A 16,546-nucleotide genomic window follows, 5' to 3' on the forward strand; every position below is an offset into this window, starting at 1 on the left:
GTCTCCTGCCTCCCATTACATGGTGTGGCATAGGGAGCCCCAGGCAGGTGGGCCTGATGCAGGCCCTTGAGTAGTTCCAGTGTGGAAGGCAAGGCTTTTCCCATAGGACAGAGAGGGGCATGGATGTGTCATGGAGCACGGTAAGGCCAGAGGGGCCTTGGGGTTGGCAGATATGGCAGACAGGAACCATATGGCCAGGACCAGATGGGAATGAAGATGCTTCCACAGAAGCCACCATGGAGGGAAGGCCATGCCCCAGGACTAGACAGGAAGAATGCTAGCACAGGATGGAGCATCTCCCAAGAGCAAGACGCCTCTCCCTATACCCCAAACCCTGAGAATCTAAAGTCACCCCAGGAGAGGGCGAAGAAGGAGAAAATCCTGAACTGGCTGTATTTAACTTGGAATTTCTGAGTTTTACATCTGAAATGGCAAAATTACTTTTTTTGCCACCAGGTAGAATGGAAGCTTGAAAAAAACTAAATTAAAAAAAAAAAGCAAGCTTCTTTTATTTTTTGTACACTTGAGGATGTGGCCGAGTCAATCAACAAACACCAGTAAAGCACGCAAGGAGTGCCAGGTGCTGGGCTTGGCACAGCGGTGAGTAAGCCACAGTGGTATCTTCATAATCTACAGGTGTGGAGGGGAGTGACACCCAGCACAAGGCAGTTAGGGGTGGGTCCTGTGACTGGTGAGGGTGACTGGGCCCAGAGCACGCTGGCCTCTCCCCACTCTCCACCAGCAGCCAGAAAAAGCAGACATTCTCTGGATGGTTTTTCTGGCTCCCAGGTGCTCACGGGTTGGACTCCTCTGCTTGACCAAATGTTTCCTGGAAACTTCATTGATATCAGCCTGTCAGAGAGAGGCACTGGGAGTCAGAACCCTGGAGGACTTGAATCAATGACTCGACAGATATCCTGGGCATCAGAAAGGTCACATCAGCATCTGCATCCACCCCCCACAAGCATGCATATCGGAGGTCTACTTGGGGGTCCAGAGGCCTAGGAGCCAAGCATCTGTAGAAGTCAGAGTTTTAGAGGCAGAGACAAGGCTCAGGGACCACTGATGCAGCCACTCTGTGTCACCCCATGAAAAACGCCAACAACCCAGACTCAGAGAGAGGAAGACAGCCTGAAACTGAAACAGGAAAAATCACAGAGTACCCAACCTCCACCACGTTCCTCTGACCCCTATGTTTAGCACTTCACAGTTTAGAAAACCACTTTAGCAATAGTCTTACTGAATCCCTGGAAGATAGGTAAGGGAGGTCCACCCAGTGTGGCCACTTTACAGATGAGGAAACTGAGGTCCAGGAGGGCCAAATCTTGCCAAGTTCATGCAGGTAGCTGATTACAGACCCAGAGCTGGAACCCAAGGCAAGGTTTCCCTGGTCTGAAGTTAGTTCCACCACAGAGAAGTAAAAGAACAATGACAACAACGAAGATGATGAGACCCCAAAAAACAGGAAGAGAAGTGTCATGGGGCCCAGATGCTCTAACCACTGAAACCAATGTCACTAGGTAACAGAAGCCCCGACCTGCGGTGCATTTAGTTGACCTCTGCTGCCACCTAGTGGCTATTCTACAGTTCATCAGCCGAGAGCGCTTTTGGGTGACTGATTTTGTTTTGTAGAGCAGGAGTTCTCAAAGGGAGACCCGTGCTCAAAACTATTTTCATATGACACCGAGATTATCTGCCTTTTTTATCCTCACATTATCACAAGCTAACAATGGAGTTTTCAGAAAACTACATGGCAAGGGATATCGCAGCCGACCGAAAGCAGAAGCAAATATGGGAATCCAACTGTCCTCTGTTTAAGCCAGACATTAGGAGATTTGCAAAACTGTAAAACAGTGCAACTTTTCTCATTATTTATTTTTGTTTGGAAAGAATAACTGTTTTCATTAAAATATGTGTGCTAAAATGTAATGGGCTTATTATACTTTAAACAAATACTTTAAAAATTCTCAGTTTTTAGATGGCTAAAAGGTGCTTAACATTACTAATTATCAGAGAAATGCAAATCAAAACTACAATGAGGTATCACCTCACACCAGTCAGAATGGCCATCTTCAGAAAGTCTACAAACAATAAATGCTGGAGAGGGTGTGGAGAAAAGGGGACCCTCCTGCATCGTTGGTGGGAATGTAAATTGGTACAACCACTATGGAGAACAGCATGGAGGTTCCTTAAAAAACTAAAACTAGAGCTACCATATGATCCAGTAATCCCATTTCTGGGAATATATCTGGAAAAAAAACATGGTTCAAAAGGATACATGCATCCCAACTGCAGTGCTGTTTACAATAGCCAAGACATGGAAGCAATCTAAATGTCCATTGACAGAGGAGTGCATAAAGAAGATGTGGTACATACATACACTGGAAGATTACTCAGCCACAAAAAAGAACGAAATAATGCCATCTGCAGCAACATGGATGGACCTAGAGATTGTAATACTGAGTGAAGTACTGATAAGTCAGACAGAGAAAGACAAATATCATATGATATCACTTATATGTGGAATCTAAAAAAATAGTACAAATGAACTTATTTACAAAAGAGAATTAGAGTTACAGACGTAGAAAACAAACTTATGGTTACCGGGGGGAAGGGGGGGAGGAATAAATTGGCAGCTAGGGATTGACATCTACACACTACTATATATAAAATTGATAACTAATAAGGACCTATTGTATAGCACAGGGAACTCAATACTCTGTAATGACCTATATGGAAAAAGAATCTAAAAGAGTGGATATATGTATTCATATAACTGATTCACTTTGCTGTACACCTGAAACTAACACAACATTGTAAAACTTCTGTTTTAATTTCTGTAAATGTTATAATCTACATAAACAAAAATTCCTCGCGGCCCTCCGTAATTTTACAGAGTGAAAGGACTGCTGTGGAGAGCCTCTGCTGTAGAATAATGGTTATTGGTATTCTTTTTGCCGTCCCCAGAAAGGCAAAAGGGCAAGTCTGAAGTTCTCCAAGACCAGGATACAGGCACCAAACCTGGTGCTTAGCGTGAAATTCTGTTCTGTCTTCAGCCGCTCTGAAAAATGGAATTCTGGGACTTCCCTGGCAGTCCAGTGGTTAAGACTCTGCAGTCCCAATGCAGGGGGCACAGGTTTGATCCCTAGTCGGGGAACTAAGATCCCACCTGCCGCAAGGCTCAGCCAAAAAAAAAAAGAAAAACAAATGGAATTCCATCTGTAAACGTATTCCTGATGATGACACAGATCAGCCTGTACTAAGGTTCCCATGGTCACCCAGCATGCCTAGCACAAGCACCTGATACAGAGTCAGATTCAACACACATCTTTTGGGTTGAGTGTATGACGTGTGGACTAAGGAAAACCCCCAAACTGTTGGTCCCAATTATTCCACAAGATTATCTCCTCCAGGAGAATCTAACAGGAAGTGGGGCCATTGCTGGTTGACCCCTCCCAGTACTGGCTACACATGAGGTTTGTCTGGGTTGGGGTCGAGTGCCTTCATTAAGGTTGAGGCCCATCCTTTTGCTGTCCAGGTGTTCCTGTGTGTGTGTGTGTGTGTGTGCAGAAAGTGTGCTGCAGGCTGTGTGTAACTGGCACGGGGGTGGGCAGGGCAGGCAGAGGAAGGGCTGTTACTTAGAGCCTGAAGTTGGCCTGTGCAGCTGAGCCAGCGGGAGCCCGAGAAATAAGTGCCCAGCATGGAACCCAGCTCTGCAAATAGATGTGGCTTTATTTTTAAAAATTATAAAATCAATATATGCTCACTATAAAAGATTGAAACACTATAGTGGTGCACAGAGAAATCACCATCATCATCAAAGTAGAAATTGAAAGCCTTCCCCCAATTCCATATTCCCAAAATAGCCACTATTAAGTTTGGTGTGTATCCTTCCAGATTCTTTTCAATATAATTCTTTTCTTTTCAATATAATTATGCATAATTAGAATATATTTATATAACATATATATATTTTAAAAATTAATTTATTTTTATTTTTGGCTGTGTTGTATTGCTGTGCACGGGCTTTCTTTAGTTGCGGCGAGAGGGGGCTACACTTCGTTGCAGTGTGTGCGCTTCACGGTGCCTTCTCTTGTTGCAGAGCATGGGCTCTAGGCATGCGGGCTTCAGTAGTTGTGGCTCACGGGCTCAGTAGTTGTGGCATGCAGGCTCAGTAGTTGTGGCGCACAGGTTTAGTTGCTCCGCGGCATGTGGGGTCTTCCCGGGCCAGGGCTCGAACCCGTGTCCCCTGCATTGGCAGGCGGATTCTTAACCACTGCGCCACCAGGGAAGCCCCAACATGTATATTTTTAAAGGAGTAACAGCACACATTTTACCCTTCCACTTCATTTTTGCACTTAATATACGGCCAGCATCGTATTTCCATGTTAACTTACCTCCTTAAATCACGCAGAGGAGCCAAGATGATCAAAAGAAACTGGGACAGGTTCTGACACCTGCAGAAGGTTGTTGTGGATCTCAGCTCATCAGGAGCACCCAGCAGAAGACCCCACCTGGCCTCGTGAATACAACACTCTTCTGAACAAACTGGCAACCAGCAGCAGCGCCAGGAAATGGTCTAGCTGAGGAGGACTTAAGAAACATGTTCTGGGTTGTGCTATACAAAACATCTCAGGTTCCCCCGGGAATGAACCAGATGCTAGTCAGCCTCTCTTCACCAGCATCCATAGTGCCCGCCGGGCCCAGCGATGCATGCAGACCCATCTCTCATGTAAACAGAACCGTCTCTAACACGCCAGAATGGAAGTACCACAGGGGCCCTTCATGGCTGTCCCCAACATCAAGGACAGCGTCTGCATGTCATAAATGCTCAAAAATGTTTGATGACCGAAGGAATGAGCAAACATCCTGCTGCTAGCGGGGTGAAGAGTTCAGACCACAGCCTACAGAGCTGCCCGGGGACCCCGCAGTGCCAGGGATAGTAAAGGAGAAAAATCAAGGAGACCACACTGAGGGTTTTATTTCAAGCAGGGAACCCTTTGCTACAGTAACAGCATAAGCTGAGGAGACTGAACACTTTCAACTCGGTGCCAGAGCCATGCTTTGTGTTGGTGCTGGGTCTGCTGGGGGAGGGGATTTTCAGAGACATTCTCCAAATCACTCAAGGGGGATGGGAGACAGTGGAAAAATCAAGGAAGACCCTTTCAAGGGGGAAAAAAGGGGTGGTGGGGGGGGGAAATCTAAGGATATTTTCCCCACCAGGATTTAAGCCAGGAATAGATGCATCACGCTGGCTGGTGGCGGCTTCCCAGGGCCCTGTGTTGAGGAGGATTCGGGAGCTGCATTCAGCTCACGAGGAAGGGGCTGTATGACTGATTAGGGACGCTCTTGGGGGCGTGGAAGTGGCAGTGACATCATGGACACATAACAGCAAAAGAGCAGTGGCCTCCCCACTGGTCCCAGGGAGAAGTAAAATTTAGATTAATGACATCATAATGGAAATCAGACTGCAGACAAAGAGCTCATTTTGTTCTGTTTTGTCCTCCATGTGAAAATAAGGCCCAGAGAACGCCCACCCGACCTGCGCTCAACGCCGCCATCCCGGAGATGTTGCAGCCGCGCATGTCACTGTCCGGGGAAGAGAAACCTGCTACAAGGCTTCCCCGCCGCCCTGCCCACCTGAGGCAGCTGGGGAAAAAGAAGCGAGCTCGCCATCTGAGTTCCTCTCCTCACCTGTGTCGAGCGGGCGCCCCTCTGGGCCGGTGACATCCACAGGGGTCTAAGCAGAGGGAAGAATGAGGGTGGTCAGTCTCTTGGAAGCCAGGCGGAAGCATCTGATACAGAAATGTTTTTATTTGGGAGCTTCGAGACAACTCCAGCTCCTCTGTGAATTCCCAGTGAGTTTACAGCAGTCTTGGGGGCAGGGTCCATTTGATCCTGCTTGATATCAGGTGTCAGTGAGGATCTGCAATAGATGGTCATGAATCAAAGGTCCTTCCAAGGCAGCAGCTCAGCAGCCCCAGCCCAGAGGTGAGGAAGAGTGCTTGCAACTGGGAAAGCAGGGATTCCGGAGGTGAGACCGGTTGGCTGAGGGTCGGCGGGGAGGCGTTCTTTCTCTTCAGTAAATTCGCTACCGCAGGTTCTAGAGATGCCGCCATCAGTATCAGCTGTAGCAGAATGAGGCCCTGGTCAGGTGATGCTGGCTCTGGGAAGAAAGAGGAAAGGTAAGACTTTCATCTAACTGGGGTTATCAGTCAGCGAGATCCAGGAGTCAATCCATCTGAAAACTGTTTTAGTGAAGCAACACTGGGCAAAGTATCGCCATGAGAACAGACTGGGGAAAGGCTATGAGGTTGTCCGGGGTTATCTGTACAAGTTCGATAAAAGATATTGTAGGAAAACATGTATCTTCCTGCCTTGAAACATGAATTTTCCTGAAGTTGAAAGTGGGCCAATGAAGTTTGAATATCACAGCAGAGGGCGGGCCAGCATCATTCCAGGAAATTTCTGGGGGCAGGGGATGCTGGCGGGCCGGTAGGGATGGTGCAGTTGGATTCACAGGCCTCGGACCTGAGAATTCAGGTCAGTGCTTGGATTCACAAGCGCTGACCACTGAGCAGTGGCTGGGACCCCACTTCTACCACCAAAGGTCATCTTCCTCGTACAGTCTGATCCTGGTTTCTCCATGTGAACAGACAAAACTAACCACAACACAAAACCACCACCTTGTGCGGTATTTACTGGGCTTCAAATGATCCTTGGGTCACTCATATGTGTGATCTGGGAGCGAGATAACTGAGTGGATGAGTGAGAGGGAAGTGCTCTTCCTTCCCAGGACTTCGTGGGAGCGGGGGGGGGGGGGGCGGGGGAGGGCTCTGTATCCGGTGGTTGGAAGGGGGCTGGAGCTGTTTGGGGCTGGACTCTATTCCCTGCAGGCACCTGGAAACAATTCCACGCCGTTCCCACCACCTGTGCCCAGGAATCGCGATAGACAGCGTCCCACCACTTTTTAGGCTCCCTAATTCTCTAACTACCTCATCCCACTCTGTCCTCAGTCTAGGTTACAAGGCGGGCACTGGCTGCCTTGTCTTCAAAGAGTGGGTTTTACTGCTGCCTGGGGCATGACCTGCCCGAGACCTCAACGCGACTTGATAAATTCAGATCCAGGACTCATTAAAGGGCTTTGGTGTTCTTGGATTAGAGGAGGAAGTTGAACTCCTTGGGTGAGGCTTGCTCAAGACGAGGCTCCGGAAGAGTCACTGGGAACGCCCTCCTCCACCTGAGAGGCACCAGCCCCCTTGCCACCCCAGCAAAGAAAAGGCACACAGACAGCTGTGCCCCTTGTCCTATCAGAGCGCTTTCAGAAGGAAAAGCTTCCAGTTGGGGCACTGCTCTGAAAGGTCAAATCCAGGACAATCAGGATGGGGCTTGCTAGCAACGCCTTCTTCCCTCCTGAAGCAGCCAATCACCAGGGTGGCCACAAGTGGCAGGGTGCCACGGCTCAGGCAAGCGTCCAGTGACTCTGGGATCTGTGAAGGCTTGGCATTAAACCCGCTTTGCGGCTGAAGATTTAATGACATGGAAAAATGGTCCTGAACTAGTAAATGGGAGGAGTGAGTTATAAAATACTGAGTAAAGTTGGATCCCATTTGGGGGATAAAAAAGTTGGAAGAATATTAACAAGGTCATGAGATTACAGGTATTTTTATTTTGTTCTTTCTGTTTATTTGTATTTTCTATTTTTTCCTACAATAAAAATGCATTGATTTTATGATAGGATTGTTTTAAAGTCACTTTCATCTGTTAAAAGGGGGATGTGGCCAGTATCTGAGCACAGCTTTAAGAACCAGACTTCTCTTCCCTGTCTTGGACATAACCCAAGTTCAGTGACTCTTTACCCAGGATATTTAATTATGCAAAATGTGTTGCTGCCCTTTTCCTTTAGTAAGAGAGGGCAAAACGCCAGCAAAAGCTGCGGATATAGGTGCTTTAGTGAAAAGCTCAAGCATGGGATTTAAAGCCAGCGTCCAGGGCTGGGCCTGGGCTCATTCTCATCCATCCTTCCCTTGGCTCTAGGGTCTGGCCCCATCCATGCATCCTAGCCAGACTCTGATGCCCCAGGGCAGTCAACAGGGAGGCTGGCTAGACCTTCCTAATGAAGACAATCCTTTCTGAGAGAATTTGCAGTCACCACGACTGAAGCAAAATGGTCTCTTGTTTTCTAGAAAATTCAGTGACTCATCCCACTTTGTCTTCTGAGCTCTGCACACAACTAGTTTGGGGCTAGAGAAGGAGAAACCGGGGAGGAAAAGAAGGGGAGGAATTGAGGGGATATTGGAAGTTGATCATCCGTCTACTCAACGGTGTTTCTGAGTGGCCATTTGTGTGCCAGGCTTCGTGAGAACCACTAGAGATACAGAGGTGAAAACATAGTTACAGCTCTCCTGGGACCTTCGTGCTGGCTGGGGAGTGAGGAAAGTTGGCAGGCAGTTATAATGCGAGGGCATGTGGTAGGGACACAGCAGAGCCTATAGCAGGCGCACATCCTCCTGGCTGAGACATCAGGGCAGGCTTCCTGGAGGAGGAGACCTCTACACCAAGGCTTGGACAACAAAGAGGAGTTGGTGAGGCCAAAAACAAGAGGAAGGCCTGAAAAGACGGTGTCAGGCAAGGGTGGCATGCACAAAGACCCAGAGGCGAGAGTGAGGATGGTATGTTTAAGATGCTGGTGAGAACGAGGCTGTTAAGGACTGAAACATAACCTAGAGGGCAATGGGAAGCCATTGAGGACACTGGAGCAAGGGAGTCACTTGTTCAGATTTCTGTTTTTAGATCCCTTTGGCTGCAGTGATCTTTCTACAATGAGAACAGGAAAAGGAGAGGGTGAGGGAGGCAGGGATGGTATAGCAGAGGCTGTCCTCTAGAGCTCTGGGAGCCTGTCCTCAGACCTAGACTGAGTTCAGTAGGGAGGTGGGGAGATGCTGCCTGTGTAACAGGCTGTGGGTACCCTGGTTCAAGTCCTCAGTCTTGAGCCTGGGTTATTTAAATTGTACAGTGAAGCTAAACACGCGTCTCTTCAAGGGCTGTTGAAGCTACTGAATGGGAAACAAGATAGGTGAGCTCACTATAAACAGGTAAGTTCTGTGTCGACCTCAGTTACTGAGCGTCCAGCTCACCATCAGCCACAGGTGGGCATTTCAGAAGGGCTTTTTGATGACAAGAAGGGTGGCAATTCTAGCCCAGAATTAACACAGATTAAACAGGAAACAAATGACAGAGGGATATTTCAGAAGGCCACACCATTTTCACCTCAAAGAACAAAGTTTTAAGCTCCAGGAGGGCACAAGCGGCTGGGAAAGAGGTGCACTGACCTTGCGCTCAGGGGCTGGTCGCCACGTGGTCCCCGCGGATCGCCTGCAGCGAGAGCTCGTACCCAAGGAACATGGCCGCACTCATGGGGAAGCCCCGCACGGCATTGACCGTGATGCCTCTGAAAAACACCTTTGGCAGGAGGCGGCGTTATCACAGGGCACTGACCTGCACCTTCCGCAGGGCTGCCACCGAGGGCAGAGCCAGGGCCGGCGCTGCTGCCCACCCACGCAGCCCCCTGTCCCAGGCTGGACCCGACAGAGCCCAAAGGACTGGGAAGGTGGAGACCCTCCCCGCTCAGCACACACACACCCCAGCCACGCCCCCGCCCTCAGCCACGTCACTTCTGAAGGCGCGTTCCTTCGCAGGCCCGGTACGCATGCGCTACATACTATGCTCCCACAGGTGAGTCCCGCGAACACCACATACACTCTGCTTAATTGTTGCACTCTCGTGAGCATGCGCACACATGCTCGGTTCTCGGGACTCTGCAAGTTAGAGCTCCACACGCTTTGCAGTGGTAGAGCACCCGGCCATGACCAACAACTGTGACAGGTGCTTCACAGGATGTCCCCAGAGGGGCAGGGTAGGGGGAACTCAGGCCCTGCTCAAGGTGACACACCTGGAGTCCAGGTACAGTTTGCCAGTTAGTAGCTGTGTTACTTGGGAAAATAGCAAAGTCTCTAGAAGTCAATTTTCCCAACTGTCAGATGGGGGTGATAATACCATTGACCTCCTACAGTTTTTGAGGGAATAGATGAGACGTTGCTTTTAAAGGCATTTTCACAGTGCCTGTCCAGCAGTAAAGCACTCCTTAACTGTTGACAATCACACCACCATCCTTATTATCAGCAGTCACCACTTCATACAGAGTAAGCACTCCACTTCGCTCATTAGTGCTGAGGTGTGTTAGTACCAGTGGCCTAAACCCGGCCTTTAGTACAAGAAGACTGTATTTGTCTTCACCCCTAGGGAATATGGTAAGATGCTTTCCTTCCACCCTGAATCTTCCTGCCTGGTGCTGGGTAGACACTGATCTCTGTGGTGTGGTTCCAGCCCTTGGGAAGTTGATAACCTACTAGGGAAGATAAGCCCCATTCAGGAGTAACTACAGCATAACCTAGAACATGATGAGAATAAATAAAGGCCTTGGTGAGGGGTGGAATGGGGAGGAGCTGTCATTAAATGTCTTCTCTGGGAAGAGATCACGTGTCTGAAGGCAAATCACTACCAAAGTGTGAATGACCTGAGAACTGTCAGGTGTAAGATGTAAACTTATTTATTGATGCCTGTATAATTTACTGTTTATGGACTAGACCTGGTACTATAATTTTCAGAAGGTAGAAATCCCTTACATGTCCCCAATTTTCTTAGTTGTTGGACACTGTGATGTCAGGGTAGGTGCAGGCCACTGTCATGGGCCAGGACATCAGGTGACAGACATCCCTTCAGGAGAGGAGCCTGCACCATGGCACTCGTGGCAGCCTGGGACATGCAGCTTTGTCAGGAAGGAGAGAGAAGGCCCTCAGTGTACCTTGGGGGGTGAGGGAGCCTTGGCCCCAGGGAAGGGAGCTTAAGATCCCCAGAGGTGAGCAAGTGGCCCAGCCTAACCCTGGTGCAATTCAGGTAGGGGGCAGGAAGGCTCCTTGTAACATTAGGACTCCTCTCTAATGTCTAACCTTTATGGAATTCCACAGGCTCAGCCAGGGTGACTGAATAGCAGCAAGGAACTGGGTCAGCCTCTGAGAGGAAAATTCCATGCCGGGTGCACAGAGAGGCTCCCATGTGCACCGGGGTTTGGCTCTGCAAGGCGAGGCAAGCCAGGCAGGACGCAGCTTGGAATGTGACCCTCCTCTCCCATAGCACTGGGCCGTGCAGGAGCCGTGGGCCACTTCAGGCAGCCAGAGTTCATGAATGCATGAACGAACGAACTCCTTGATGTGAAAAAAGAATGGTCTCTGGGGCTGAAAGCATCCTGGTGGTGGTTGTGGTAGTGGGGGATTTCTGGAGTGGAGGGAGGCCTTCAGATCCCCCGAGTGGCAGAACCAAAGAGTAACCAACACTGGTGCCTACTTAACCCTAGCTATGGCCTGCTCTGCTGTGAGGCCCAAAGATGGCAAAAATAGTGCAGAGCTACTGGCTATCACCTTGGCTTTTGGAACACAAAAACAGTAGACAGAGTCTTTCCTCATGAATCCTCAATGGCTCCCCACTTCCCAAGGTCAAGTCCATACCCTTCCCTGGCCTGCCAGGACCCACATGCTCTCTCCTTGCACTGCTCTGAGCCTCCTCTTACACTTGACACTGTGGGCAGTATATTGGCCTGCCATTCATTCCTCCTAACAGGCCAGCTCTCTCTCACCACTGAGCCTCTTCTGGTCCCCTCTGCTGGAATCCTCCCCAGACTCGGCTATAGCCTCTGGTAGCCCTGCCATGGCCACCCCAAGTAGGATTATGGCCCGCTGTCTTCTGTGCCCTCAGTATCTCTGCCATCACAGCACTTCTCACACCATCCTCCAATCACCTATGACTTGTCTATCCCTTCATTAATAGTCCCAGTCAGAACTTCCCTGGTGGCGCAGTGGTTGAGAGTCCACCTGCCGATGCAGGGGATGCAGGTTCGTGGAGCGGCTGGGCCCGTGAGCCATGGCCGCTGAGCCTGCGCGTCCGGAGCCTGTGCTCCGCAATGGGAGAGGCCACAACAGTGAGAGGCCCGCGTACCGCAAAAAAAAAAAAAAAAAAAAGTCCCAGTCAGAGTAGTGACAACAGGGCTGTGTGTGTGGCTCACATCTGAATCCCCAGCATCTGCACGGTGCTTGGACTAGAGGATCCTCTATAAATCTTATTAAATGAATCAATGGATGGATGGACAGGCAGATGAATGAAGGAGTGAATGAATGAATGAATGAATGAATGCATGAACGAACAAACTCCTTGATGTGAAAAAAAAAAATGGTCTCTGGGCTGAAAGCATCCTGGTGGTAGTGGGGGATTCCTGGAGTAGAGGGAGGCCTTCAGATCCCCCAAGTGGCAGAACCAAAGAGTAACCAACGCTGGTGCCTACTTACAAATGGTCCCCTCCATCTCTCCTCAGAGTCATCCAGTCTCATCCCACTGTCACAAACCCCCTCACAACAGTCACCTCTGTGGAGCTAGAGGACATCAAGTCACTCCTCCAGCCTCCTTATTGCAGACGACAGCTCTCCAAGTGTGAGCCATGGCTCATGTGGTTTAGGACGATCCTCGCAGCAGGCAGAGAATGGATCCAAAACTACCCCACCTTTCTTCCGTTCTGACTTGGGAATGCCCCAGAAGTCCATGGACTTACTAGTTCCCCTACCATAAAGACTGCTTTACTGGTAATCGCTGAGTTACAAGGGGCTACTAAGATTGGGTACCATTGCCATTATTTCACTCCTTTCCAGTTCTTTACTATCACTGAGTTCTTCTTCCATAGGGAAGTGAGAATAGGTTGCAGCCTCAGTGAGCTGCAGTAAAACCGTTTGGGAATGCGTACTCCACAAAGCCAGCACTCAAGCTCACTAGGATTGGAGCCATCCCTCGGCCTTGGGAAAAGATGCTCCACCTGCCGCAGCTGGGGATCTGACTGTGAGACCACCCAACTTTCCAGGGCTGTATAAGATTATTTTTTGAATCATGTTACTGTGTATGTTTATATGCAAGCACATATACAAACATACATAAATATACATACACACATATATGCTTGCATAGGCTGTGAATATTTTGAAAATATATCACAAGAAACTTATAACAGTGATTGCCTTTGAGAGAAGACTGGCAGGGGGTCACAGGAGGGACATTTAGACAGTATATCCTCTTATACCTTTTGAAGCTTCCTATGTTCACATACTACCATTTTTTTTTTTTTTTTTTTTTTTTTTTTTGCGGTACGCGGGCCTCTCACTGTTGTGGCCTCTCCCGTTGCGGAGCACAGGCTCCGGACGCGCAGGCTCAGCGGCCATGGCTCACGGGCCCAGCCGCTCCATGGCATGTGGGATCTTCCCGGACCGGGGCACGAACCCGCGTCCCCTGCATTGGCAGGCGGACTCTCAACCACTGCGCCACCAGGGAAGCCCTACATACTACACATTTTTTAAGCAACTAATAAAAAATAATTTCAGTCAATGATGTGGTTAATCAAGTTGAATATTGCTATCTCTGCTTAAAACCTGTCTCTGACTATAAACTTTGGGTCAGACACTTTTGAGGTTAAGAAATCAATCATCTGACCTCAGTTGTTTTCTAGGACTTTGCTTTTAACAGAACACAGTAAATTTTTGGAGGAAATAATATCAGCAATATATTTTGCTTCTACAGGACTTTTTGGAAAAATGATACATTAATATTTGGGGAAATAGAAAAAAAATCTCAAATAAAAACTGAGCATCTCTTTTGAATCTCTCTTATGTGTCACTCTGTATTTGTTGGTTGAATCACAAACTGTGCTTCTGCTAAAAAAATACAAAAGACAATTGATTCAACATCTATTTATGATAAAAATAATAAAGGCCATATATGACAAGCCCACAGCTAACTTCTTAATCAATGGTGAAAAGCTGAAAGCATTTCCTCTAAGATCAGAAAGCATTTCCTCTAAGAAGATCCATTCTTGCCACTTTTATTTAGCATAGTATTGGGAGCCCTAGCCACAGCAATCAGAGAAGAAAAAGAAATAAAAGGAATCTGAATTAGAAAAGAAGAAGTAAAACTGTCACTGTTTGCAGATGACATGATACTATACATAGAAAATCCTAAAGATGCCCCCAAAAAACTACCAGAACTCTTCAATGAATTTAGTAAAGTTTCAGGATACAAAATTAATACACAGAAATTTATTGCTAACAATGAACTATCAGAAAGAGAAATTAAGAAAACAGTCCCATTTACAACTGCATAAAAAATACCTAGGAATAAATCTAACTAAGGAGGTAAAAGGTACTTGGTAAACTATAAGACATAAATGAAAGACACTGAAGATGACACAAACAGTTGGAAAGATATACCATGCTTATGGATTGGAAGAATTAATATTATTAAAAAGACCATACTCCCCAAGGCAATCTACAGATGAAATGCAACCCCTATCAAAATATCAATGGCATTTTTCATGGAACTAGAACAAATAATTCTAAAATTTGGATGGAAAAACAAAAGACCTTGAATAGCCAAAACAATCTTAAGAACAAAGAACAAAGCTAGAGGTACCATGCTCCCTGATTTCAAACTATACTACAAAGCTACAGTAATCAAAACAGTATGATACTGGCACAAAAACAGACACATAGATCAATGGAACAGAATAGATGACCCAGAGATGAACCCATGCTTATATGGGCAATTGATCTATGACAAAGGAGGCAAGAATATACAATGGGGAAAATAAAGCCTCTTCAATAATAGTGTTGGAAAAACTGGACTACTTTCTCACACCCTATATAAATGCAAAGTGGATTAAAGACTTAAACTAAGACCTGAAACCATAAAACTTCTAGAAGAAAACATAGGCTATACATTCTTTGACATCAATCTTAGCAATATTTTTTGAGATCAGTCTCCTCAGGTAAGGGAAACAAAAATAAACAAATGGGACTATATCAAACTAAAAAGGTTTTTCACAGTGAAGGAAACTACCAGCAAAATGAAAATGCTGCCTACTGAATGGCAGAAGATATTTGCAAATGATATATCTGATAAGGGGTTAATATCCAAAATATACAAAGAACTCATATAACTCAACATCAAAAAACCAAACAACCCAATTAAAAACTGGGCAGAGGACCTGCAAAGACATTTTTCCAAAGAAGACACACAGATGGCCAACATACACATGAAAAGATGCTGAAAATCACTAATCATCAGGGAAATGCAAATCAAAACCACAATGAGATAGCACCTCACCCCAGTCAGAATGGCTATTATCAAAAAGACAAGAAATAACATGTGTTGGTGAGGATGTGGAGAAAAGGGAACCCTTGCACACTGTTGGTGGGAATGTAAATTGGTGCAGCACTATGGAAAATAGTATGGAGGTTCCTCAAAAGAAATTAAAAATAGAACTACCATACAATCCAGCAATTCCACTCCTGGGTATTTACCTAAAGAAAATAAAAACACTAATTAGAAAAGATACATGCACTCCTATGTTCATTGCAGCATTATTTACAATAGCCAAGACTGAATTAAATATTGACATTTGTGAAAACATGGATGGACCTAGAAGGTATTATGCTAAGTGGAATAAGTCAGAGAAAGACAAATACTGTATGATTTCACTTATATGTGGAGTCTAAAAAACAAAAGAAATGAACAAATATAACTAACCAGAAACAGAGTCATAGATACAGAGAACAAACAGGTTGTTGCCAAAGGGGAAGGATGTTGAGGAGGAGACAAATAGGTGAGGGAAATTAACAGGTACAAACTTGCAGTTACAAACTAAATGAGTAATGGGTATGAAATGTACTGTGTGAGGAATATAGTCAATAATTATGTAATATCTTTGTATAGTGACAGACGGTAATTAGACTTATCATGGTGATCATTTTGAAATGCATAGGAACATCAAATCACTGTGTTGTGTACCAGGAACTAACAAAGTGTTGTAGGTCAATTATACTTCTAAAACAAACAAACAGAGAAAAAGAGATCAGATTTGTGGTTACCAGAAGTGAGGGGTGGTGGGAGGGGAGGTACAACATGTAATGTACAACATGATAAATATAATGAACACTGCTGTACATTATGTATGAAAGTGGTTAAGAGAGTAGATCCTGAGTTCTCATCACAAGGAAAAAAGTATTTTTCTATTTCTTTAAGTTGTATCTATATGAGGTGATAGATGTTCACTAAATTTATTGTGGTCATCATTTCATGATATATGTAAGTCAAATCATTATGCTGTACACCTTAAACATCTATAGTGCTGTATGTCCATTATATCTCAATAAAACTGGAAAAGAAAAAAAAAAAACAACTGAGGTGAGAATTCTAGGAACATGGCAGAGTAGAAAATACCAGGACTCTGTCTCCTCACCTAGATAACTATTACACAGACAGAATTTGTCTGATGTAACTACTTTAGAACTCTGGAGTTTACTGAAGGCTTCCAACTTCCAGGAGAGGGTTTGGGCAGTGGTTAATTTCAGTCAATGTCAGCATTTAGCACAGTAGCAGCTACCCATCCCCCATCCCA

At 46.4% G+C, this 16,546-nt stretch overlaps 1 protein-coding gene and 1 long non-coding RNA gene across 3 annotated transcripts in view; both read right to left on the reverse strand.

Annotated features, from left to right (window-relative positions):
* Nucleotides 1-4,961: 4,961 nt before the first annotated feature.
* SLC25A48 (solute carrier family 25 member 48) overlaps nucleotides 4,962-16,546 on the reverse strand; it is a 44,019-nt gene continuing 32,434 nt past the window's right edge. The window contains exons 7-8 of one of the 2 annotated variants that reach the window (XM_027096869.1): nucleotides 9,333-9,462; nucleotides 4,962-6,166 (exon numbers count right to left, since the gene is read on the reverse strand). In XM_027096869.1, the coding sequence (XP_026952670.1) occupies nucleotides 9,340-9,462 (123 nt within the window). In that variant the 3' untranslated portion in view covers nucleotides 4,962-6,166; nucleotides 9,333-9,339. The remainder of the gene's footprint in view (nucleotides 6,167-9,332; nucleotides 9,463-16,546) is intronic. The other variant, XM_027096887.1, reaches the window with a different exon arrangement.
* LOC113615015 (uncharacterized) lies at nucleotides 10,111-11,978 on the reverse strand. Its single transcript, XR_003430821.1, has 2 exons — nucleotides 10,260-11,978; nucleotides 10,111-10,229 (listed from the first exon to the last, which is right to left on the reverse strand). It is a non-coding gene; the product is annotated as an uncharacterized LOC113615015 (long non-coding RNA).

This window comes from Aethalodelphis obliquidens, unplaced genomic scaffold (assembly GCF_003676395.1).
Source record: "Aethalodelphis obliquidens isolate GAN/ISIS:26980383/991018 unplaced genomic scaffold, ASM367639v1 scaffold4, whole genome shotgun sequence".
Taxonomy (NCBI): Eukaryota; Metazoa; Chordata; class Mammalia; order Artiodactyla; family Delphinidae; genus Aethalodelphis; species Aethalodelphis obliquidens.